This window comes from Drosophila ananassae (assembly GCF_017639315.1).
Source record: "Drosophila ananassae strain 14024-0371.13 chromosome 4 unlocalized genomic scaffold, ASM1763931v2 tig00000054, whole genome shotgun sequence".
Lineage (NCBI taxonomy): Eukaryota > Metazoa > Arthropoda > Insecta > Diptera > Drosophilidae > Drosophila > Drosophila ananassae.
Window position 1 is genome coordinate 758745 of NW_025319037.1, and position 23926 is coordinate 782670.

Here is a 23926-nt window from a genome sequence, read left to right on the forward strand (position 1 = left end):
ACATACATTATTATAAACAGCGCATGCACTTTTAGGAGCTTTTGGTAGAGCTTATGCGCGCAAGCTTTTCTGATGCAGCTTTTATACCCTTGCTGAGGGTGCGCGTCCTTTTTTCCATTTCACGCAGTATATAAGTCAGTAAAATGGGCAATATAACAACATATTTACATATGTAAGTTGGAAATGTCCTAACGTTGTTTTTCCAATGATTGGAACTTTCTGAAAATTTCATTTTATATTCACACAACAATATAAAACATTTGTGACGTATGTATATCCGACCCAAAAATAATGTTTAAACACAATTCCCTTGAATTTTTACTTAACTTTTTTTACTTACCACTTAAATTTTTCTTATGCTACCTGCTTGCTATGCTAAATACTTAGTTTTTCTTATCGCTTTTTAATTTTTATTCTCTTTCCATCAAATATTTTTTATCCATCAAATATGGTTATTAAATTGGGTACCAAAACCGTCCCACCTTTTCTCTGTAGGCATTTGTCTGGCTGTAGGAAAATATTGCGATGATGTTAATTTATTTAATGATATAAACTGCTATTTCATTGCAAGGGTATAACAAATTCGGCCAAAGTTTATATGCATTTTTTTATCAAAGTTTAATAAATATAAGTTTAATTCTTAAAAAACAATATGCTTATTTTAATAAAAATATGGTAAGCTAATTACTATATTTCATAAATATATTTAATTCTTTTGGCTATATATACAAATATTATTTTTTCTGTGTTCTTTTTTCCTGTGCATGCAGTTTTCTGGCTTCAGAAAAATATTGTGATAGAACAGAAGACATTTTTTTTACTTCTAAAGCTTCAGTACTCATAATGTATTTCGCATTAATAGGTTTACTGATAGTAATTTTTTTTTCGTCAATTCAATGTGCTCCACCTGTTATAAGAGTTGGTAAGGTGTTTACAAATAGACATGAAACATTTAAAAAATATATTTCATTAACTTTAAGGAGCCATATTTCCAAAGCAATTGCTCAAACGTAGTTCTGAGTTAGCTTTCAGATACGCAATTCATAGGTATGTTTTTAAATTAGTGTGATTTTTTGTGAGGGAAGAATATTTATAGGCTGAACCGGGACTCAAGTCTTTTACCTGAGACAATCATTGAATACGATGTTGAATACGTTAACCAACTTGACTCTTTTGAAACGGTCCAAAAAGGTAAGATCACATCATTAAATTATTTATTTTTAATTAAAAAAATCTTTTTTTGTCATTTATCACTTAAACAGTATGCAAACTTATTCGCAATGGAGTCCAAGCAGTTTTTAGTCCAACCGACTCAATTTTAGGTACTCACATTCATTCCATATGTGATGCCTTTGATATTCCAGACATTGGTCGATCCCCTCATGATTTCTCTATTAACATTTATCCATCCAGAAAATTCTTAAATCTGGCATTTATTGACCTTATAAATTATCTAAATTGGACTCGTTTTGGAATTTTACATGAAAAAAAATATGGTAAGAATAAAGAAAATATATACTTTAAATAAAGTAAATTTAAATGGAACAAAAACTGAAAAATAGCCCTAAACGGCTTTAAAAAACGAGATAATTTTTTAATGAATTAAAACGAGTTTGAAAAGGGACAAGTTAAAAGTTTGAGAGGAAAGATCGAGCAGAATTTTAATTCTATGAATGTAAACGTTTGCGTTGTGAAATCATTAAGATGATAAAATAAAATTATAAAGTGCGGATGAATTTCGGGAGAATTAGTACTATCTGAATGTGAGATTTATTAAAGATTATTAGTTTCAGAGTTTTTACCGTAGGATATATGAATAGTTAAGATATAAAGTAAGATAATTTGTAAAACAAAAGGGGACGGTTAAAGTGAATTTCCTGTCTATATGATACCCAGAACTCTTCACCAACAGCTTTCCTTTCCATAAAGATTTTTCCATAAAGAGTCTTTTTAGTCTTCTCCTGACTCGATTTCTTGGATCGGCGCTGCTAATAGCAGCGGTGCCAAGTCTTTTGGATCACGTTCAATGTCTCTGGTTCGGATGAACCACGGAGCTCCAGAGATCCTTCTAAGGGTTGCAAAACCCGTATTTTATTGAGATTGGTTTTGGCAGCGGTACCATAAACCTAGAGCTCGTAGAAAATGCTTGGCGCTAATATTGACTTATAAATTTTAACCTTACTTCCTAGCGCAAGCTTATTGCGTGGTGCAAGAAGCCAAGCCATCCGAGCCACTTTGTTTTTGAAAGAGTTTTGAATACAAGTGATATGTCTGCCAAAAGAAAGTTTTTTATTCAGAGTGACACCTAGGTACTTGTACGCAGGAAAAGCTCTTATTGGACTTCCGTTGAGATTGACTTCAGGGCAGGTACTTCTACAATTAGTGAATGTAACATTAGCACATTTGTCCGCATTTATTCGGATGTTCTAGTTCATGGCCCATTGATGAAATGCATCCAGATATTGTTGCAAAGCAAATGTGGCAGCCAAGATACTGGTACTTTTGGTTAGGAGAGCAGTGTCATCAGCATACGTCGTAATTAGAACATCTTGTTCGTTCAGTTTAGTGATTGGAGTTTGGGTCGGCATATCTGACGTTATATGGAGTATAAAGTAGGGCCGGGGACACTTTCTTGGGGAACTCCGGCAGAGATCGATTTGGCGGACGACTTGTATCCATCGACAGATACGTGGAAAGTGCGATCTTCCAGGAAGCTTTTTACGAGCTGGAACATTTGTGGTGTAAAAAGACTGGTGCCCGGGGTGCCACACTCTGTCAAAAGCCTGTTGGATTTCAAGAAAGGCAGCAACTGCATACTCCTTCTTCTCTAAGGCTTCTAAAGCAAAGTTGACAACTCTGTGTATTTGCTCAGGAGCCCCATGTTGAAGTCGAAAGCCGAGCTGGAATTCCGGAATCGCATTGGTGGCATTCTCGTCAGAAAGTAGTCTGTTCAGGATCAGTCTTTCCATGATTTTTCCCAGAGATGGCAGTAGACAAATGGGCCTGTATGAGTCCACGTCAGTTAGCGACTTTCCAGGTTTTGGGATCATGTGTATATTCGCCGATTTCCAAACCTTCGGGAATTATCCAATAGCTAGTGCGTTGAACATCATCACCAAATATTTCAAGGCTTGATCCGGTAAAAGTCGAATCGTCCTGTTGTCCGAAAGGTCTTCACCGGGCGTTTTCTTTGGCGAATGTTTCGAATCGAATAATCGTATGGCTTGAAACATAGTTATAGGTTGTTAGCAAACGCTTCAGCCTTTTCTATGATCGTACGGCACCAATCACCTGAGGGATTTCTAATGGCTGATTTTGAAGTGGGCTGAGTTTTGTACCGTTTTAGTAGTTAAAACTACCGTCTGGGTCCAGGATTTCCAAAAGTCGGTCTATAAAATCTTGTTTTCTCTGGGCGAGCACCTTGCTTAGACAGTTAGCCAGCCGATGATATATCTGATGAATTCGGATGTCTCCCGTTCTTGCATATTCTCTTCTGACTCTTCGCTTTAGATTAAGGAGCGCACCAATTCTGGGGGGTAGGTTGGGGTGTCTAGAAGTATCTGTACTTCGGTGATTGCTGGGTGCAGCTATTTCAGAAGCCTGGTTTATAATGTGCATGAAAGTGCTGATGGCATTGTCAATGTCAGAAGGTTCCTGGATTTGCATGTTAATCTCGCCCAGCTGTTCTAGGTGGGCTTTGAAAGAGTTTATATTAGCACCTCTAGCAAGGAGGCGTAAGCGCTGTGGATTTTTCACAGGTGAGGTATGGAGTGTGGCTAGGATAGGAGTGTGGTCCGAGCCTGTCTTGTAGCCTGTCCATAGCGTATCCATTGATTATGAAGAAATCAAGCGCTGACGGTGTTAACAGAGAGTTATATGAGTAAAAAGTGGTTTCCCCCGTGGCAAGTTCTTGGTAACGTCCATTTGCAATGGCTTCTTGCAACTGCTTACCCCTTCTACAGGCTCGTGAGTTTCCCCACCATGCATGTTTGGCGTTATAATCACCGCCAGCAATGAACTTGCCGCCAAATCCGGTCAGTAAGGATTCAAATTCAGATTGTATTCCTTTGGAGGTAGGAATATCGCCGCTACTGTGACATTCCCATACGAAGTCTGCAATTGTACTCTCGCTATCTGTCTGTCATTGCTAGAGGCAGGGGGCAGAGAAAAGTGGCTTAGGGAATCCTTCATAATGACTGCAGATCCACCCTTGCTATTGCCCCTGGGGTGATAAGCATGGTAGATGAGATAGCCTGGTAAGTAGATGCGCTGACCAGCACGCATGTGAGTTTCTGTGGCAAGCATTATGTCTATGTTATTAGTGCTAAGGTATAATCGAAGCTCTTCAGAAACTCTGACTAATCAATCCGATATTTATTGTTAGTTAAATCATTTCGGCAATCGCGCAATGAGAACCTGAACCAGCTCTTTCAGAGAGTTGGACTTTGTTGGACTGTGCATTTTGTGCGAAAAGGGTTAGAGTTGGCTGCATATATTCTGGAAACATCAAATTTGGAAGTGTGAATGGTGTAGTTTGAGGAGCCAATGCTATGATCAAGAGATTTTTACAACAAGGCCGGATCGCTTACATTCGGAACGCAGATAGCAGGGATTTTGCTAGATTTTGGTTGGTCATCTCCTCCAAGGGCACCTGTATCCCCACTGATAGAGTCAACATCTTTCAGATCCTGTTCCATTTGTTCTTCTTCGGCAGCCAGAACCGCGAGTCTTTGCGTTTTCGTCTGACATTTCGTCCAGGAGCTTGGAACAGACATTTTGAATTGCTTGTTTTATTTACCAACGAAGGTTATACATTTGTCAGCGGAGACGTAGTTGAACATATGCTGCCGGCCGCAGTTGCAGCCATGGTGTACGTAGAAGTATTGCCCGTGAAGTAGAAGAAGTAGAAGAAGTATAGGTCGTATAGGTCGATCATCCTTAATATTCGGCAAAAAGAGAAGGTATAGAGACAAGGCTTTGAATGTTTTTGTAAGGGGGCTCAACGGCGATGCCTCTAAGTTACTGATTCTCCGGGGCCCGAAAAATTCGCCTGAGGCATATTCGTTTTGCTTAGAGCTGCAAAACGTATCGGTGAGGGGAAATGTACGTATGGTTCACCCCATTTCTTCAACCCCGTTACCAAACAAAAGCATCACGGTATGCGTCCCCAATAACATCCCCACGGTATTCGACTTTGTTCCAATCACCGATAAGAGCACCGGCCGGCATGAACTTTAACGATAACTCAACCGGTAACTCGCGAGGTTCCAATAGATTCCAAGGACCACGATCAACTATTAAGATGGAGTCAAACCGGTCCGGCCAGTCTTATCAGCCCGGCTTTGGCGTACGCCGCGGAAACGACTCTGATGATAGGTCCCTAAAGATCTCGCCTGGTTCAAATCCCTTCAGGGAAGCACAACGGTTGTACCACATGACAGCGGTTCCGTCTAGTGTGGTGACAATGCATGAAAATGACACACAAAATTCTGCTTGTCAGAATGCTTACGAAGACGAAACGGTGAGCACCCACAATACGAACCTCGAGTATGATGTCCCATACCGCAAGGCCGATAATAAAAACACTAACGAAGAGGCAAATTTTATGACAGACGCCTATCCAGCGTGCCATACATAGAATACAACACGAAGATTTTGTTTTTCTTCGTTCAGTTTCTAGTTTTAGCACCCACAGTTTAGTTTTTCTAGGTGAGCACCCACAATACGAACCTCGAGTATGATGTCCCATACCGTAAGGCCGATAATAAAAACGCTAACGAAGAGGCAAATTTTATGACAGACGCCTATCCAGCGTGCCATACATAGAATACAACACGAAGATTTTGTTTTTCTTCGTTCAGTTTCTAGTTTTAGGTCTGTACTAAAGGAAAATATTTGGGTTTTTCATTTTAGATGATTCTGTTAGGAATTGTGTCAACGCGAAAGCACCTTTTTTGCCAGGAGTCATGGCAAATGACGTCTCAATGGCTAACTGTAAAATATTTTTTTCTCAAAATTTCAGAAATTCATCTTTAAATATGTATATTTAATAATCCCAAAAGTTCCAATAAAATATTTCATTCTTTAGTATTTGGGTAGGGGTTGCTCGAAAAAACGATCTCTTATTAATATCCCCTGGTGTTAAACTACCCTTCCTGGCAAGATATTCCTCCAATGTCTATGCCCTGATAGATGGCGATCATGATGACGACATCAAACAAGCGCTAGACAATTTACTCAAAGAATACGCGTCAGTTTTTGAACCACTTTCGTCAGGGGAAGCGGTGAATACAACTGTTAAGACCGAAATACGTACTAGTACTCAAGACCCCATTTTCACTCGGAGTTACCCATACGCCACGAACATGAGGGGAGAAGTTGAAAGGCAAGTACAGGAACAGGACGGAGGAATAATAAGACCATCTGTCAGCCCATATAACACTTCGCTTTGTATTGTCCCAAAAAAACCAAATGGTGAAAAACAATATCGCATGGTCATTGACTTCAAACGCCTAAATGCGGTTACGATATGCGATACATATCCCATACCAGATATAAACTCTTATCTGGCTAGCCTTGGGAAAGCCACATATTTTACAACGATTGATCTAACATCTGTCTTCCATCAAATCCACATGAAGGAAAAAAACATTCCTAAGACAGCTTTCTCCACTCTCAATGGAAAATACAAATTCTTTCGTCTCCCATTTGGCCCAAAAAACGCCCCGGCAATCTTCCAGCGGATGATTGACAATGTTTTACGAGAACACATCGGAAAGTTCTGCTACGTCTACATCGACGATTTTATAGTCTTCGGCGAAGACTATAAGAGTCATTGGAACAATTTGCGCGCGGTCTTCCGAAATCTTCACAAAAAAACACGTTTCCTTTCCACACAAGTCGAGTTCTTAGGCTACATTGTCACGCAGGACGGCATTAAAGCAAACGCCGACAAGGTGAAAGCAAAAAGTAATATGAGGCCCCCTACTAACATTAAAGACCTGAAAAGTTTTCTTGGAATGACCTCATATTATAGGAAATTCGTTCAGGACTATGCAAAAGTTGCAAAGCCACTGACGAATTTGACAAGAAGGGAGTTCGCCAAAATTAAATAGTCACAATCTAAAAAGGTCCCGATCGAACTAGATGACGTGGCTTTACAGGCCTTTAATGACCTCAAGGCGATTCTTGCCTCCTCTGAAGTCCTAGTTTTCTCCGATTTTAATAAACCATTCCATCTGACCACTGACGCGTCGGACTATGCCATAGGTGCTGTTCTGTCCCAAGACGAGCAGGGCAAGGATCGACCAATAGCGTACATTTCTCGCTCACTGACAAAAACCGAATAGAACTACGCTACCATAGAAAAAGAAATGCTCGCAATAGTATGGGCATAGGATAACCTTAGATCTTATCGCTAAGGCGCAGGGTCAATTAAAGTATACACTGATCACCACTTAAGTTCGCGTTGGGCAATCGCAACTTCAATGTGAAGCTCAAGCGATGGAAATCCCGAGTTGAAGAATATGGCTGCACACTGTCGTATACGCCCGGTAGATCCAACGTCGTCGCTGACGCTTTTTCACGTATCAGGACGCAAGCTAACCACCTCGGTTCAACTACGTGCACTGCTTCTGAAGCTGACTCTATGGCCACCGTTCACAGTGCACTTGAGAATGCTTCCCAACTGATACCACATGTGGAAGCGCCGATCAATGCGTTTAGTAATTAACTGGTTTTCGACGAAAACCAAACTGTGTACTCATGTGAACACCCGCACGTTGGTTACATCCGTCACTTAATTGCACTTAACAACGAGACAATGTCCGATCGAATAGGTATACTCTAATAGGTAAAATATCTTAAACTCTCTGTTGATAGCGACCAAATTAATAAGGCGAGGTTTAGTTTGTATTTCAATTTATTATGGGTCAATTTAACCCCAAAACAAATGCCGTGGCCGATTCAAAATAATGCCGAATAACAAGTGGCTAAAAACTTAAGATATTGCGCAGAAGCTCCACCAAAGCTCCCAAACTGTATGCGCTACAAAAAAACAACAAAGCGCAAGCGAATCAGGGAGAATCAAAGAATCTGGAACAGCTGATAACGGGCAATTAGTGGACCGCTGCGGCTAGTAACATTGAGAGAATTAATAAGTAATAATTATGATATTTGATGCTGGCACAAGTCCCAACACCCTCCATAATTAATGGACTAAAGATTGCCGAAACCTACCTCCCACTCTTCCAATCCGAATAAGGCAGAGATTGGTGAAAGATTTTTCCGATTCAGAGCAGATTTCTGAGGCTATAGAAAGGGAACATCGCAAAGCCCACAGAGGTTCGAAAGAAGTCCGCATCCAAATTTTTGATAAATTCTATTTTCCGAAAATGTCAAGCACAATTCGTGCTCATTTATCATTGTGCGGCTGTTGCAAACGATTCATATATGAGCTTCATCCCAACAAACCGGAATTACAACCGACACCCATCCCAAACTACCCGTGTGAGATATTGCATATTTATGTATTAACCTTCGAAAAATGGGTTTTTCTAAGTTGTATCGACATATTTACTAAATTCGCCAAACTCTTTCCCCTACAATCCAAGGCATCAGTCCACCTCCGTGACACTGTTAGAGGCCCTATATTACTTTACGGTGCCTAGAATGATAGTGTCTGACAACAAAAGAGGTATCCTTTTCCCAACGGTACTAAACTACCTCCGGACATTGGAAATCGAATTATATCATACTCCTACACAAAAGAGTGAAGTCAACGGACAGGTGGAAAGATTCCATTCAACCTTCATAGAAATTTACCGGTGTTTGAAATGCGAATACCCTAATTTTAATAGCGCCCATTTAGCACTGATCGCTGTAGACTGTTATGAATTGTTTTTGTTAACTTTTGCTAGCAACAAATGCCGCGGGTAGCTCACAGAGTTTGGGGGAACGTTCCACCGAATTTATATATTCGACGTGACAGCCCGAGTCCAGAAATAACACAGGGTGCTTCGTTTAATAAATATTTCTTTTTTATTGCGATAAATTTACAAATCTCCTGTCGATCCCCGCTCCCAAAGCTTGCGCCCAGCAGGACATGTGGTCTTGGTGCCTGGCGCCGAAACGGCTCACGGTTCCCTCCGTTTGGACTCACGTGCTCCAGCTCCTGTGCCGGGTCCTGTGCTGTCGCTGCTCTTCTGACGTCACTGCTCCCTCTTCGTCGCCGCTCCTGTTGCTGCTTCCTTCGCTTATCCTGTCGCTGCTTCTCCTTTGCGGGTGCCGCGGACCTTCGGTATCCTTGGCTCTCTGGAAATGCTCTTTCGCCGTGGCTGGCACCTAATCCGTGTTAGCAGACCGATAGGCTCACCTTCCAGGCATACGCCGGGCAGGATGCGCTTCTCGGTGCTTGGCGGCCGGATCAGGGCACGAAGGGCCTACCTACCCCGCAGGACACGCCCCCGGTTGCGTTCGCCACTCGCCTCTCCACTCGCCTCTTCTTTTGCCGCTGCCGGACCTGGTCTGCCAGTTTCTCAAAATATCTTTTCGGCAGGAAAAAAGCTCCGAAGCTTCTCCTAAACTTCTTCAATGTGGACCACTCATAGTGATATCTTTGCGCTCTGCCCTGGAGTAGTTCTGGCATCGCCCGCGGGATTGTGTTTATTTCTAACCCGATAAGTTTTAGCAGACCATGTTACTCGGTCCACGAACTCGAGAGGATCTCCTGTTCCGCCGAATCGGAACGACCATTCCCGGTGTTGTTTGGCCATTTTCGCATAGTAGACCTGTACTGGGATTGGCTTCCGCGTTTGTGGCTCCATGCTCCTTATACTTTAATTCTGGCACTGCCAGACTTTAAATGAGCTTCTCCGACTCGCTCAGCGCTCTCTGTCTCGGAGTAGACCTCTGCGCGTATTTCTCCTCGAATCCACGCGTGACCGCCATCACTTCGTCGTCTTTCGTCTCGTCGACCCACCTTGCAACAAGTCTACCATGATCTCTACTGTTCCATCCGCTGCGAGACCGAGCTCTCTTCGCAAAACTCCTCTTTGCGAAGCGCGTAAATCCAATTCTTCTTCCCCATCTTGAAGCTGTGTTACTCCTAGACTCCAAAGCAATCACGTAGTTTGGGCGCCAGGTGTACTGCCAGTTGCCAGATACAATAACTTTGTCCATTCAGTGACAAACAAAAAACCCGTCGACATATTTTTAAACCGTGTATCACGCATCTATTATCAGGGATTATCGAGCGATCGAGCCTGATCGAGCGAAGCCAGACTATGGCCAATATAGGACATAAAAAAAATAGGACGGAACCTAAACAGTACGAGTCGGGGAATAAAATTTTCGTCGCTAATAAACAAATTAAAACCAAGGAAAAGCAACGTTTTAGACTAGAGGAGGTAAAAAATAGGTCAGGGAAAATTATACATAAATCAGACTTGCGAAATTGAGGAACAAGAATAAAACAAGCACTTTATGAACCTGTCCATTTAACACGCACACAAAAACCAACCCTTTGTTTAACACACACAAAAAACATTAAAACATAAAATACAAAATAATATAAGCACGAATAGTATATTCACAAGTCATTCTTTTCTTCTCGACCACGATGCTCAACAAGTATGATGCAGGATCACCAGACGCGGAGGACTGGAATGCGATACTCAACTCAGAAAGGATGATCGCCGAGAACAGTGACCAACAAATCCGGATCAACGCTCAACTCTTCGACGCCAGCCATGAACCAATTCAACAATTGAACAATGTGGTAGCGAGAGTCAATGCAATAGACGGCGACCTTCATGCGGTTACGACAACACTACACAAGTCAATAATCCTGGCTGACCAAGTATCGGAAGTCACAAGGGCATGACAACTTGCCAAAACTGGATTGGCAAATACAAACCTACTGGATCACGAGGAAATTAAAACGATAATCGATGAGGTCGACGACCTCCCGTATCAAAACGCTGTGGAGGTAGTAGAATTTTCCCGGCCATCAGGTATCTAATATGAGATATGAACGGTATCAGGCGGGAAGCAAATAGTGCTCGAACACCAAAAGCTCGCTCTAAGCGAAGAGGATGCCATGCATCCTGCTCATATCTTCGGAGTAATGAAGAGGTCGTCCAGTTGGTCAAGAATGGGACACTATTCCTCTCCAACTATAATGGCTCAATAACAACATCCAAAAGAGACTACCAACTGGAAGGAAAATTCATTGTCCAGTTTAACACGACAAGAAATTCCGCGACAAGAAATTCACCGCCTATACTCCAAGCCACCCAATGGCCTTACCACCAGTGCTGACCATCGAACAGTAACCAGTTATCGAACTTCGGTTGGATACGTTGACTTTATCTTGGAGGCTTTATTAACAATGGTAGTCTTCTCGATACTGTTTATTATCTGGATGAAGTTGACCTCCACCAAAGGAATACCAACCACGAGAGTTATAGTCGAGGACCTAGAAAATCCAAAGAAGACGTTTACAACAACTCACCATTCTGCCAGTTGATCTGCGGGACGCAGACTTTTATAGGGGAGGAGTTATCACCCGGCATCCAATGAAGACTTATACAACTCACCATTCTGTCAATTGAACTATTTCCGATTAAGATACTTTCCCAAATAAAATAAAATAAAGGACACCTTAACTTATATATAATAATATAAGCTGCTACATAACTGCAAGGATATATCAACTTCGGCTCCGCCCGAACTTAGCTTTCCTTTCTTGTTTATTATTTATTTTATTATATTATATGTTAAGAATAATTAATAATTAATAATTAATAATTAATAATTAATAATTAATAATTAATAATTAATAATTAATAATTAATAATTAATAATTAATAATTAATAATTAATAATTAATAATTAATAATTAATAATTAATAATTAATAATTAATAATTAATAACACGGTGCGACAGTGAAAAAACACTTGTGAAACGAGATAGTGTAGGTTGTTAATCTGGTCGAAGAGAACTCAAAAATATTTTTTTTATATTTTTGGAACCCTCCAATTTTTTTTTATTTAAAAAAAACCGTTTTTCGGGACTTTTTTGCGCTTAAAAATTCCTGAACGCGTTTTTTTTCAACCGATTTCAAAATTTTCGGTGTTTTTCAATAGTTAAATGTTGTAGCTTTTGAAAAAAAAATATATCTTCGATTTTGTTGAACAAAAAGGACAACATTTTTACACCTGAAACTGAAGTTTTCGACTTTTATTCGTGTTTTTCGGATTTTGACACCAGTTTTTCGGTACAATTTACAAAAATTCTGTCATGTTTGCCACATATCAATGTTGTCTCATTCATTCTGAATAAAACGAGATAAATTTCATCAAAAAATAATGAAAATTGGTGAAGTTATAACGCTTTTCCCAAAAAAAGTCAATTCAACCTTGCGTGCGCTCCGGAGTACTTGTGTGTATAAGTCAGGAATATGCTCTTCTTCTTATAGTGCTCCCATGGTTTTATTGACTTTTTTTGGGAAAAGCGTTATAACTTCAACAATTTGTATTATTTTTTAATGAAATTTGTCTCGTTCTATTCAGTATTATTGAGACAATATTAATATGTGGCATAAATGACAAACTTTTTGTCAGAAGAAAGCAATATATTCTTATTTTTATACACATTGTTCCTCCGAAGCGCCCGCTAGGTTGAGTTGACTTTTTTTGGGAAAAGCGTTATAACTTCACCAATTTTCATAATTTTTTGATGAAATTTGTCTCTTTTTATTCTGAATGAATGAGACAACATTGATATGTATCAAAAATGGCCGAATTTTTGTAAGTTGTACCGAAAAACTGGCATCAAAATCCGAAAAACACAAATAAAAGTCGAAAACTTTAGTTTCAGGTGTAAAAATTATGTCCTTTTTGTTCAACAAAATCGAAGATATATTTTTTTTTCAAAAGCTACAACATTTAACTATTGAAAAACACCGAAAATTTTGAAATCGGTTGAAAAAAAACGCGTTCAGGAATTTTTAAGCGCAAAAAAGTCCCGAAAAACGTTTTTTTTTTTAATAAAAAAAAATTGGAGGGTTCCAAAAATATAAAAAAAATATTTTTGAGTTCTCTTCGACCAGATTAACAACCTACACTATCTCGTTTCCCAAGTGTATTTCGTTTTTTTTTTTTGTCGCACAGTGTAATTAATAATTAAAGACCCAATGTTTTTGGGTCTTCCTTAAATGGAAGCCGCACACTTTATCTTTTATCTGAGGTGGTTGATTCGTCATGCCTTCAGGTAGCATATACCCCACTACTAGTGTTTTGAAATTAGTGGTTAAAGAAAACATATTTAACACAGCTCGGGAGTTCACTCGTTTTGTGCCTCCTATGCCCTTTATTGTAATGTCGGTTATTGCTAATTGAACTCCCAGTTTATCTGCCAGTTCCTGAGAGATTTATTTGACTTGTGATCCGGAATCGAATACTGCGCCGCATTTGTGTCGTGCTTAGGTAGGACTTTGGACTTCCACTTGGGCGGTCGCGAGTAATACATATGGTGTTGTAAGTTGGCTGGTTGTGGATGCGCTTGTTCGCGTCGATGTATGGTGCAGCATTGTGTGATGATTCCCTTTGCACACATGACATGAGAACCTAGATTTGCATGAGTTGCTTGTATCTAAAAATCTTGGTCATGTTTGAAGTCGATGATTGCACCCATGACAATATGACAAATTTTTTCAACCGGTGCTTAAGTTGATGAGCGAAAACCATTATTGGCCGTTGTCTTTTGTAGCGTAACTTGGCTGGTTGCTTGCCGCCTTAGGTGGTCAAGCATTTGTTTTAATGATTGTCGGCTGGTTGGGTTTGTGATGGCGAGTTTTACACATGATAGGGTATGGGAATCCAATTTCTCTTCAAGAATGTGTATCAGGATAGGATCCCAACCTAATGTTGGTACATTCAGAGCGTGAACGGCGGTGATTGTTCTTAGCACTGCATCATGTAAGCTACGTAGCTGATCTGCTAATCCATTTGTTTTTCGATGAGAAAACAAGGTTGCCAGTGTCGATTTTATGAGGCTTCTTTTATTCTGATACCGTGACTTTAGTCGCTGCCAGTTATCTTGATAGCAGGCGTGTCCTCCAAATGTTGTGGAGATTGAATTCTTGGCCTCTCCAACCACATAGTTCTCCAAATACCGGAATTTTACCGCATCGCTGTACTCTTGATTGTGGACCAATTCCGTAAAGATGTCGGAGAACCGGGGCCCCATCAAATAATCCCCGTCAAATTTTGGAATGTCGACTGGTGGTATTACAAATGGAGATGCTATTGCGGATTTTTGTGTCGATTCTGAAGTTGATTGTGATTAATCGCTCAGAAATGAAAAGTATTCTGCTCATACCACCTTAAATCTGTCATCAGTATTTCCAACATTTTTTATGGTGGGTTCCAGATGGATGAGATCATGGTTTCCCGTGACAATATTCCTCCATAGCACCTTCATGTATTGTCTGATGTGTGTGGACAATTCCCGTCCTTCGGTGCGGTTGCACAAAAAGTCTCCCATATCGTCTAACCGTCCTTCATGTCTTCGTTTTAGTGATATTAATTGGGGGTCTTCCTCCTCATTTCCTCGTGATTGTGCCTTTGGCTCTAGATTGTCTCCTGTTTTCCGGGGCCTTTGTGATGGGCCTGACCCTGATGGGATTCCATCGGAAAATATGGCTTCATATTTTTTTCACAAGTTCTTCCAGCGCTTTGGTCTTTGTGAAATACTCATTTTCTGGACATAGTGCCAGCTCATGGAGCTTGGCATCATTCTTTTTAATCTGGGTCTATGCATGAGTGAGTTGTTTGAGTCTCTCCTCGAAGTATCCTTCCTTGAGCTTCCGCTCTGCGGAGTCCTTAGTGAAGTTTCTGATTAGCCTTTGTATGGCTAAGTTGCTTTCAATATGCTCATCAATGAGCACTATGATTACGGGGTCTGATTCTGATCCCATGGTTGTGGTGTAAGTTTTGAAAGATGCGGAGACCGCGACACCCGGGTAAGGCTTTTTAGAACAAGAGGTCGCTAGGTACCCTGAGCCTTCCTGAGTACCCTGTGAATGGGTAGCAATTCTACATTTATTAGATGCGGAAACACAAGCACATCGTCGGTCTCGGATACTCTTTTTGGGCTGGGTGGTTGACTAAAGAATGCTTTATTAGATTACGATTTTATTAGATTTATTAGATTATGGTTGACACCCAATATTCTTGCCAAATGTGGGTGACCGTGCTATAAAAGCTAATTTGTGGTAAATTAGCTTGAACTCTTTGCGCGCCGAATTCAAAGTTCGCATTTTAAATCGAAAACGGCGCGGTAGTGGCAGCCATGCGGGCAGTCGCTCAAGGGTAGCAAGCGGGCAAGCGTCGCTAGAGCTGCCAGCGTCGCCGTTGACGTTCCGACTGCTGTCCGACTGGAAATGAAGTCGAGGGAGCGCTCCATTTCCATGAAGCTGGAAGCCGTAGAGCTGGTGCCAAAGCGCGGGGACTAGCGGAGGTCACCGATGAAGAAGCCCGTCACGGAGCTGACCTTCTCTTGCCAAGACCTTCTCTTGGGCTGAATGGTGGATGCTGGAGGCTCATGGAGCCAACACCGTCGCCTCTGCTGCCGCCCCCGTTGCCGTCCCCGAGCATGTCCCTGCTCGCGTCGCTAGTGCTGCTGGCCAAGGGGCTGTCCTGGCCGAGTTGTCCGCAACCCAGCGTGCCATTCACAGCGCGCTGCTGTGAGGAGATTAGATCTCCCACACACCAAGACAGGTGGCAAGAGGGGCAACAGCGGGGGGGGAACATGCAAGTCAGCACTGCAGCGTCGGATGGGCCAGCGCTGCTGTGTTTAGAAATACGGAAGAAGAGAAAGGTATCAAGGGAGAAATGCGACGAGCACAGACGGCATGCGGGGGCAGAAGCGAGGGCAAGAGGAACCAGCACGGCGTCGCGCACGGAAGAGGGCGAAAGAGGAGTCACCGTGGAACGTAACGGTCCCGGCCGGGCCTCCGCGGCCGCGCTCGAAGGTCATAGGAAACAGCGGGGACGGCGGGAAACGAAGCGGCCGGCGACCGCGCAGCTGTGTTTACAAAATGCACAAAAACACAGAAATGCATTTGAATGTCCAGGGGGGGATCGCGGGGTATCGGGACGAAGTCCGATGACCGGCACAAAAATAAGGCGGATCGGAGGCCCAAACGGGGCAATCGGGGGGGAACAATAAAGAAAGCCCGCCGATAGAAAGACGGCGGGCTTGGAGAAATCTAACGGAGAAAGTGAAGGAGCGGAGGATTAACGGCAGGAAGTGGATTCGCAAGAATTAACGGGCTCCTCTGGCACTATATAAGGAGGGCCCCTGGAGCGAATCGGGGCCGAGTCTTCTAGGGAAGCTGGGAGAGTGAGTGAAAGACCCCCCGTGGGTAAGTCTGCCATTCAAGTTGGAAAGCTTCCTTGAAGAGTTAGGAGTACAGGCTGAAGGACCCCCCGTGGGTAAGTCCGACAGTCTTCAGTGCGGGCTATTAAAGCGAGTGAGCAAGGATATACGAAAATAGCCTAAGGACCCCCTGTGGGTAAGTCCGGCGGCGGTACGCGCATCAAATCGAGCAAGGAGTCAGGGGAAAAGGATCAAGGATCCGCGGCAAAGCTGAGGCCCAAGGGTAAAAGAGTCGGGTGGAGTTATTCCCGGACACGACAGGTATCCTGGTGTAGTGGCGGCAGCAACGGATCAGCCTGGCGTACGCCTTGTCTGCTCCTGACCGTTCGATCCAGGTGTGATCTCGTAACGCGAGGGATAGCCAACCCGGGAACTCAAGCCCAATAGTGAAACCAGGCAGGGACACCCCGGGAAGTCAAGAGAATCCTGATCCAGGCGCTGGAGCGTATGCACAGCGATCCACCTGGAGTCAAAGGAGACGCGACGCCCAAACCTCTGGCCTACCATAGATCCTGCGGGGCGTAGGCACGCAGGTGTTTGGAGGCGAGTGGCGAACGCGACCGGGGGCGTGTCCTGTAGGGTAGAAAGGCCCTTCGTGCCCTGATCCGGCCGCTAAGCAGCGAGGAGCATATCCTGCCCGGCGTATGCCTGGGAGGTGAGCCACTCGGTCTGTTAACACGGATTAGGTGCCGGCCACGGCGAAAGGGCAAATCCAGGCAAGCCAAAGGTTCCGAGTCCACGGCACCCCAAGCGGAGATACAGCAACGGCAGAGGCGACGACGAGGGAGCAGCGGCAACAGGAGAGCAGCGACGAAGAGGGAGCAGCGGCAACCGTAGAGCAGCGACGACGAGGGAGCAGCGGCAAGCGTAGAGCAGCGACGACGAGGGAGCAGCAGCGACGGACAGGCAGCGGCAGCGGAAGACGACAAGCAGCAACAAAGGCCCCGCAACCAGAGTCCGTGAGTCCGAACGAAGGGAACCGAGAGCCGTTTCGGCGCCAGGCACCAAGACCGCACGACCTGCCGGGTGCAAGCTTTGGGAGGGCGTGCGTATTGGCACCAACCCGGAGAGGGAATCGGGGATCGACGGGAGGGCGAGTGGTCGGTCGGCTGAGCCAGACAGCCGGTGAGATTCTCTTTATTGCTTTGTAAATTAATTACAATAAAGGGGATTTATTTGAAAAGAAGCAATACCGTGTTATTTCTGGGCTCGGGCAATCACTTCGAATCAATAAATTCAGTGGAACGTACCCTCAACCTCTGTGAGCTAGCCGCGGCGTTTGTTGCGAGCAAAACATAGCAAAACAGTTCGTTACACCTGGCGCCCAAACTACGTGATTGCTTTAGAGTCTAGGAGTAACACTGCTTCAAGATGGGGAGGAAAAACTGGATCTACGCGCTTCGCAAAGAAGAGTTGTGCGAAGTGTGCAGAGAGCTCGGTCTCGCAGCGGATGGAACCGTGGAGATCATGAGGGCACTGGTGGCAAGGTGGGCCGACGAAAGAAATGAGGATGAAGTGATGGTGGTCGCGCGGGGATTCGAGGAGAAGTTCGCGCAGAGGACCACGCCGAGGCAGAGAGCGGTGAGCGAATCGGAAAAGCTCATCCAAAGTCTGGCAGTGCCAGAAATGAAGAGCATGAGGAGCATGGAGCCACAAGCGCGGAAGCCAGTCCCGGTACAGGTGGATTATGCGAAGGTGGCGAGACAAGTCCGAGAGTGGTCGTTCCGATTCGACGGAACAGGGGATCCTCTCGAGTTCGTGGACCGAGTAGCATAGTCTGCCAAAACATACGGGATGGATATAAACACAATCCCGCGAGCGATGCCCGAACTACTCCAGGGCAGAGCGCAAAAATGGTTCCTAATGAACGACGAGGAGTGGCTCACATGGAAGGAGTTCAGAAGGAGCTTCGAGGCATTTTTCCTGCCAAAAGGATACTTCGAAAAATTGGCAGATCAGGTAAAGCAGAGGAAGCAACAGCGCGGAGAGCCTTTCAAAGAGTACATGGTGGACCTTCAGGCGCTAATGAAGCCGTTAGGAAAGTCCACAGAGGAGGTCATCGATAGGCTCGTGGAGAACTGCATGCCACGCATGAAGATGTTCATGAGACCCTACGCATGTGCATCACTCGAGGAGGTCATGGGTCTAGCCGAAGAATTCGAAGAGCTGGCTTTGGAAGAGGAGGTCTTCAATAGACAGTGCCCAGCGGTAGACAGAAGATGGCCAAAGGAGGAGTTGCATCATAAGCCACCGGAGCAACAGAGCCATCCAGGACAGGGATGGGGGCAGAGATGGCAGCCGGAGGAGCATCGCCAAGTGCCACAGCAATAGCAGCCGAGCCAGCAATGGGCAGGCCCAAGGCAACAACAGCCGAACCAACAATGGGCAGCAAACCAAATCCAAAGGCAGCCGAATATGCAGCGGGCAGCGACGCCTGGACAGGGCCACGTAGAAAACCCAGCACAGGCGTGCAACAGATGCGGAGGCATGGGCCATTGGGCCAGCGGGTGCAGGAACCCCAGAATGTTGTTCTGCAGGATGTGCGGCGCAGTGGGGGTGCGAAGCACGGAATGCTGCCAGAGAGCGGGAAACGTGCAGCGATCCCAGCCATAGAGAGGAAGGCGGAGATCGCGAGGTGCTGCCTCTCAGAGATAGTTGGAGGATTAACCGGAGACGATCAGCAATTGGCGGCGGTCATCAAGGTCGGAGGAGCAGAAGTGAAGGCCATGGTGGACACCGGGGCAACGGCTAGCTTCATCTCAGAAAAGCTAGCAGAGGACCCGGGAATCGCCGGAGAACGGAAAGCGACAAGGAGACTAGTAAAGTTGGCCAACGGGAGCCACATAGAAACTCAAAGGGTACTCCTAACAACTGTAAGCTTTGGCAACAAGAAAAAGGATTTGAATATGATAGTGTTGCCAGGCATGGGAGACAGCGCGGTGCTTGGATGGGATTTCCTCGCGGAATTCGGAACAACAATCAACTGCGCAGGCCACCAAGTGACGATTCCGAGAAGAGAAAGATGGAGCGGATGCCTGGAGGATAGGCTGTCCATAGCCATAGCGGGACCCTCGGAGGAATGGGAGCGCGAGCGAGACAGAAAGTTCATCGAAGAAGAGCTGGCGACGTTCACAAATCAGAAGGGTTGTTCAAACATAACCCAGCATAAAATCACAATGAAGGACGACATCCCAATTAAACAAAGATTCGGCAGATAACCGCAAAGTCAGTGAAGGATGCGTACCCGATGCCAAGAATAAACTTCATTTTGGAGCAATTGAGGGAGGCAAAATTTTTCAGCAGCCTCGACCTGAAGGACGGCTATTGGCAAATCCCACTTGAGGAAGAGAGCCGGAAATACACGGCCTTTACTGTACCAGGAAAAGGTCTGTACCAATGGAAAGTGATGCCGTTCGGACTACACTCGGCCTCGGCAACATTTCAAAGGGCCTTAGACCAGGTCATAGGCCCGGACATGGCTCCCCACGCATTCGCGTACCAGGACGATATCATAGTGATCGGACGCACGAGGGAGGAGCACATGGCAAATTTGAAGGAAGTGTTCCGAAGACTGAAGGCGGCGAACCTAAGGATAAACACAGAGAAGTGCCATTTCTTCAGGGAAGAGCTTTTGTACCTAGGCCACCGGATAACGAGTCACGGAATTGGTATGGATCCGGGAAAAGTCGCAGCGATCACGGAATTGGAACCACCATAGAACGTGAAAGGGATACGGCAGTTCATAGGAATGGCGTCGTGGTATCGACGGTTCGTTCCCGATTTCGCGGGGGTCGCAAAACCTTTGAACGATCTCCTGCGAAAGGGAACAAATTGGGAGTGGACGTCGAGACAGCAAGAAGCGTTCGAAAAGTTAAAGTCACATTTAGCAGAGGACCCGGTGCTGGCATGCCCAGACTTCACGAAGAAGTTTGTACTGCAAACGGACGCCAGCGATTACGGCGTAGGCGCAGTGCTGACGCAGGACACGGATGAGGGCGAGCGAGTGGTCGCTTACGCCAGCCGAACGCTAATAAGCGCGGAGAAGAACTACTCGGCAACAGAGAAAGAGTGTCTTGCAATAATCTGGGCAATTCGGCAAATGAGGCCATACCTGGAGGGATACCAGTTCGACGTGATAACGGATCACATGGCGCTGAAGTGGTTAAACAACATAGAGAAGGATCGCGAGATGGGTCTTCGAGCTGCAGCAATACGATTACGTAATCAGCTACAGAAAAGGCAAGCTGAACGTAGTCGCGGATGCACTTTCCCGCCAGCCGATGGTGGAGAAGCTGAGGAGTGCCACAGCAACCAAAGACGCGGAATGCGTTTGGATAGGCTCGCTGAAGAAGAAACTAAAGGAAAACCCACAGAAATATCCGGATTACGTCGAGGAGGCAGGTTTGATTTACCGACATGTTCCACACAGAGCCGGGAGCGAGGAAGTGGCATCGTGGAAATTATGTGTGCCGATGAACATGAGGCAACAGGTGCTGAAGGAGAACCACGACGCACCAACAGCGGGTCATTTAGGCGGAAGGAAGACGATTGCGAAGGTAGCAGCAAGGTACTTCTGGCCAGGGATGCAAAGGGACGTGGGAACTATGTCAGGAAATGCGAGACATGCTTGCGCTATAAACCGAGCCAGATGCAGGCCGCGGTCCCAGAGGAGCCGTGGGCGACGGTATGTGCAGATTTCGTGGGACCGTTGCCGAGGTCCAAGCATGGAAACACCATGCTACTAGTGATGATCGATCGGTTCTCAAAATGGACAGAAATGGTCCCAATGCGAAAAGCCACAACAGAGACGCTGCAGAAGGCAATTCGTGAAAGGATCATCGCTAGGTACGGGGTGCCAAAAGTAATGGTAATGGACAATGGGGTTCAATTCACCAGCCGGAGCTTCAAAAAATTCCTCGAGGAGCTCGGAGTTCGCCACCAGTTCACCGCACCATACACGCCTCTGGAAAACCCGACGGAAAGGGCAAACCGGACGGTGAAGACGATGATCGCCCAGTTTGCAGGAAAAGACCAAAGGACGTGGGACGAGCACTGGCCAGAATTGATGCTGGCGGTGAACTCGAGCGTGTCGGACTCCACGGGGTACTCTCCGTGTTTCATCACCCAAGGCAGAGAGCCAAGAATGCCGAAAGCAATTTTCGACCAGGGGGCATTGGGGACAGGAGAAGCCCAAGCCACTCCCTCAGAAAATGCGGAAAAATTAAAAGAAGTGTTCGAGCTGATGCGGAGAAACATGGAGCGCGCGGCGCAGGAGCAAGCTCGGCACTACAATCTGAGGAGGCGGGAGTGGAGCCCGAAGATCGGCGACACAGTATGGGCAAAAGAGCACCATTTGTCCAATGCGGCCGAAGGATTCGCGGCAAAGTTAGTGCCAAAATACGACGGGCCGTACACGGTGGTGAACTTCGTGTCACCAGTGATTGCTGTGCTACGGCACGCTGGCACAAGGAAGGAAAAGAGGGCCCACCTGAGTGAGCTGAAAGCCCAAGCGCAGGAGTCGGCGCAGGCATAAACCACAGAAAAAAACAAAAAAAAAAAAAACAAAAATTAAAAAACCAAATATTAAAAATAAATAAAATAAAGAAAAAAATGTTAAAAAAAAAGGGAAAAAAAATATTAGAAGAAAAATGAAAAGATGAAAAATGAAAAAAAAAGCAAAAAAAAGGAAAAAAAAATATACATATTAAAAATATATAAAATAAAAAAAAGATATTAGAAAAAAAATAAAATAAGAAAAAATATTATAAGAAAGGAAAAAAAAGGATAAAAAAAAAAATAAAATAAGAAAAAAAATATTAGAAAATAAATAAAATAAGAAAAAATATTATAAAAAAAAAAAAAAGGGGTAAACAAAAAAGAATTTATTATTATGAAAAAATATACAAAAAAGTATATATATACAACAGCATAGAATGACTCTGACGTCATCCGAAGAAGAAGGGAGGTGGATAAGGGTATCCACACATAAAAATATCCACACGCAACAAAAAAAAAAAAAAAAATCAAAAACAAAAAAATTATGTTGCAAAAACAAACATGAAGCTGGAACCACAAAGCTTCTGTCGTTCCCGAAGAAGGGGGGAAGTGTGAGGAGATTAGATCTCCCACACACCAAGACAGGTGGCAAGAGGGGCAACAGCGGGGGGGGAACATGCAAGTCAGCACTGCAGCGTCGGATGGGTCAGCGCTGCTGTGTTTAGAAATACGGAAGAAGAGAAAGGTATCGAGGGAGAAATGCGTCGAGCACAGACGGCATGCGGGGGCAGCAGCGGGGGCAAGAGGAACCAGCACGGCGTCGCGCACGGAAGAGGGCGAAAGAGGAGTCACCGTGGAACGTAACGGTCCCGGCCGGGCCTCCGCGGCCGCGCTCGAAGGTCATAGGAAACAGCGGGGACGGCGGGAAACGAAGCGGCCGGCGACCGCGCAGCTGTGTTCACAAAATGCACAAAAACACAGAAATGCATTTGAATGTCCAGGGGGGGATCGCGGGGTATCGGGACGAAGTCCGATGACCGGCACAAAAATAATGCGGATCGGAGGCCCAAACGGGGCAATCGGGGGGGAACAATAAAGAAAGCCCGCCGATAGAAAAACGGCGGGCTTGGAGAAATCTAACGGAGAATCTCCATACGATCTATACGAAAATAACTTAAGGACCCCCTGTGGGTAAGTCCGGCGGCGGTACGCGCATCGAATCGAGCAAGGAGTCAGGGGGCGTGTCCTGTAGGGTAGGAAGGCCCTTCGTGCCCTTCGTAAGCAGCGAGGAGCATATCCTGCCCGGCGTATGCCTGGGAGGTGAGCCACTTGGTCTGTTAACACGGATTAGGTGCCGGCCACGGCGAAAGGGCAAATCCAGGCAAGCCAAAGGTTCCGAGTCCACGGCACCCCAAGCGGAGATACAGCAACGGCAGAGGCGACGACGAGGGAGCAGCGGCAACAGGAGAGCAGCGACGACGAGGGAGCAGCGGCAACCGTAGAGCAGCGACGACGAGGGAGCAGCGGCAAGCGTAGAGCAGCGACGACGAGGGAGCAGCAGCGACGGACAGGCAGCGGCAGCGGAAGACGACAAGCAGCAACAAAGGCCCCGCAACCAGAGTCCGTGAGTCCGAACGAAGGGAACCGAGAGCCGTTTCGGCGCCAGGCACCAAGACCGCACGACCTGCCGGGCGCAAGCTTTGGAAGGGCGTGCGTATTGGCACCAAACCGGAGCGGGGATCGGGGATCGACGGGAGGGCGAGTGGTCGGTCGGCTGAGCCAGACAGCCGGTGAGATTCTCTTTATTGCTTTGTAAATTAATTACAATAAAGGGGATTTATTTGAAAAGAAGCAATACAGTGACACAATAAATTCGGTGGAACGTACCCTCAACCTCTGTGAGCTAGCCGCGGCGTTTGTTGCGAGCAAAACATAGCAAAACAGTTCGTTACACTGCTAAGCGGCAACGTCTGTTCGGTGTCTGCC

At 45.3% G+C, this 23926-nt stretch overlaps 1 protein-coding gene across 4 annotated transcripts in view; it reads left to right on the top strand.

Moving 5' to 3' along the window:
* Positions 1-786: 786 nt before the first annotated feature.
* LOC6494740 (glutamate receptor ionotropic, kainate 2) overlaps positions 787-23926 on the top strand; it is a 374202-nt gene continuing 351062 nt past the window's right edge. For 2 of the 4 annotated variants that reach the window (XM_032452178.2, XM_014904084.3), the window contains exons 1-4: positions 790-922; positions 981-1047; positions 1097-1191; positions 1263-1496. In XM_032452178.2, the coding sequence (XP_032308069.1) occupies positions 844-922; positions 981-1047; positions 1097-1191; positions 1263-1496 (475 nt within the window). In that variant the 5' untranslated portion in view covers positions 790-843. Of the gene's footprint in view, positions 923-980; positions 1048-1096; positions 1192-1262; positions 1497-23926 lie in introns of all 4 variants that reach the window. The other 2 variants (XM_032452180.2, XM_032452179.2) reach the window with 2 other exon arrangements.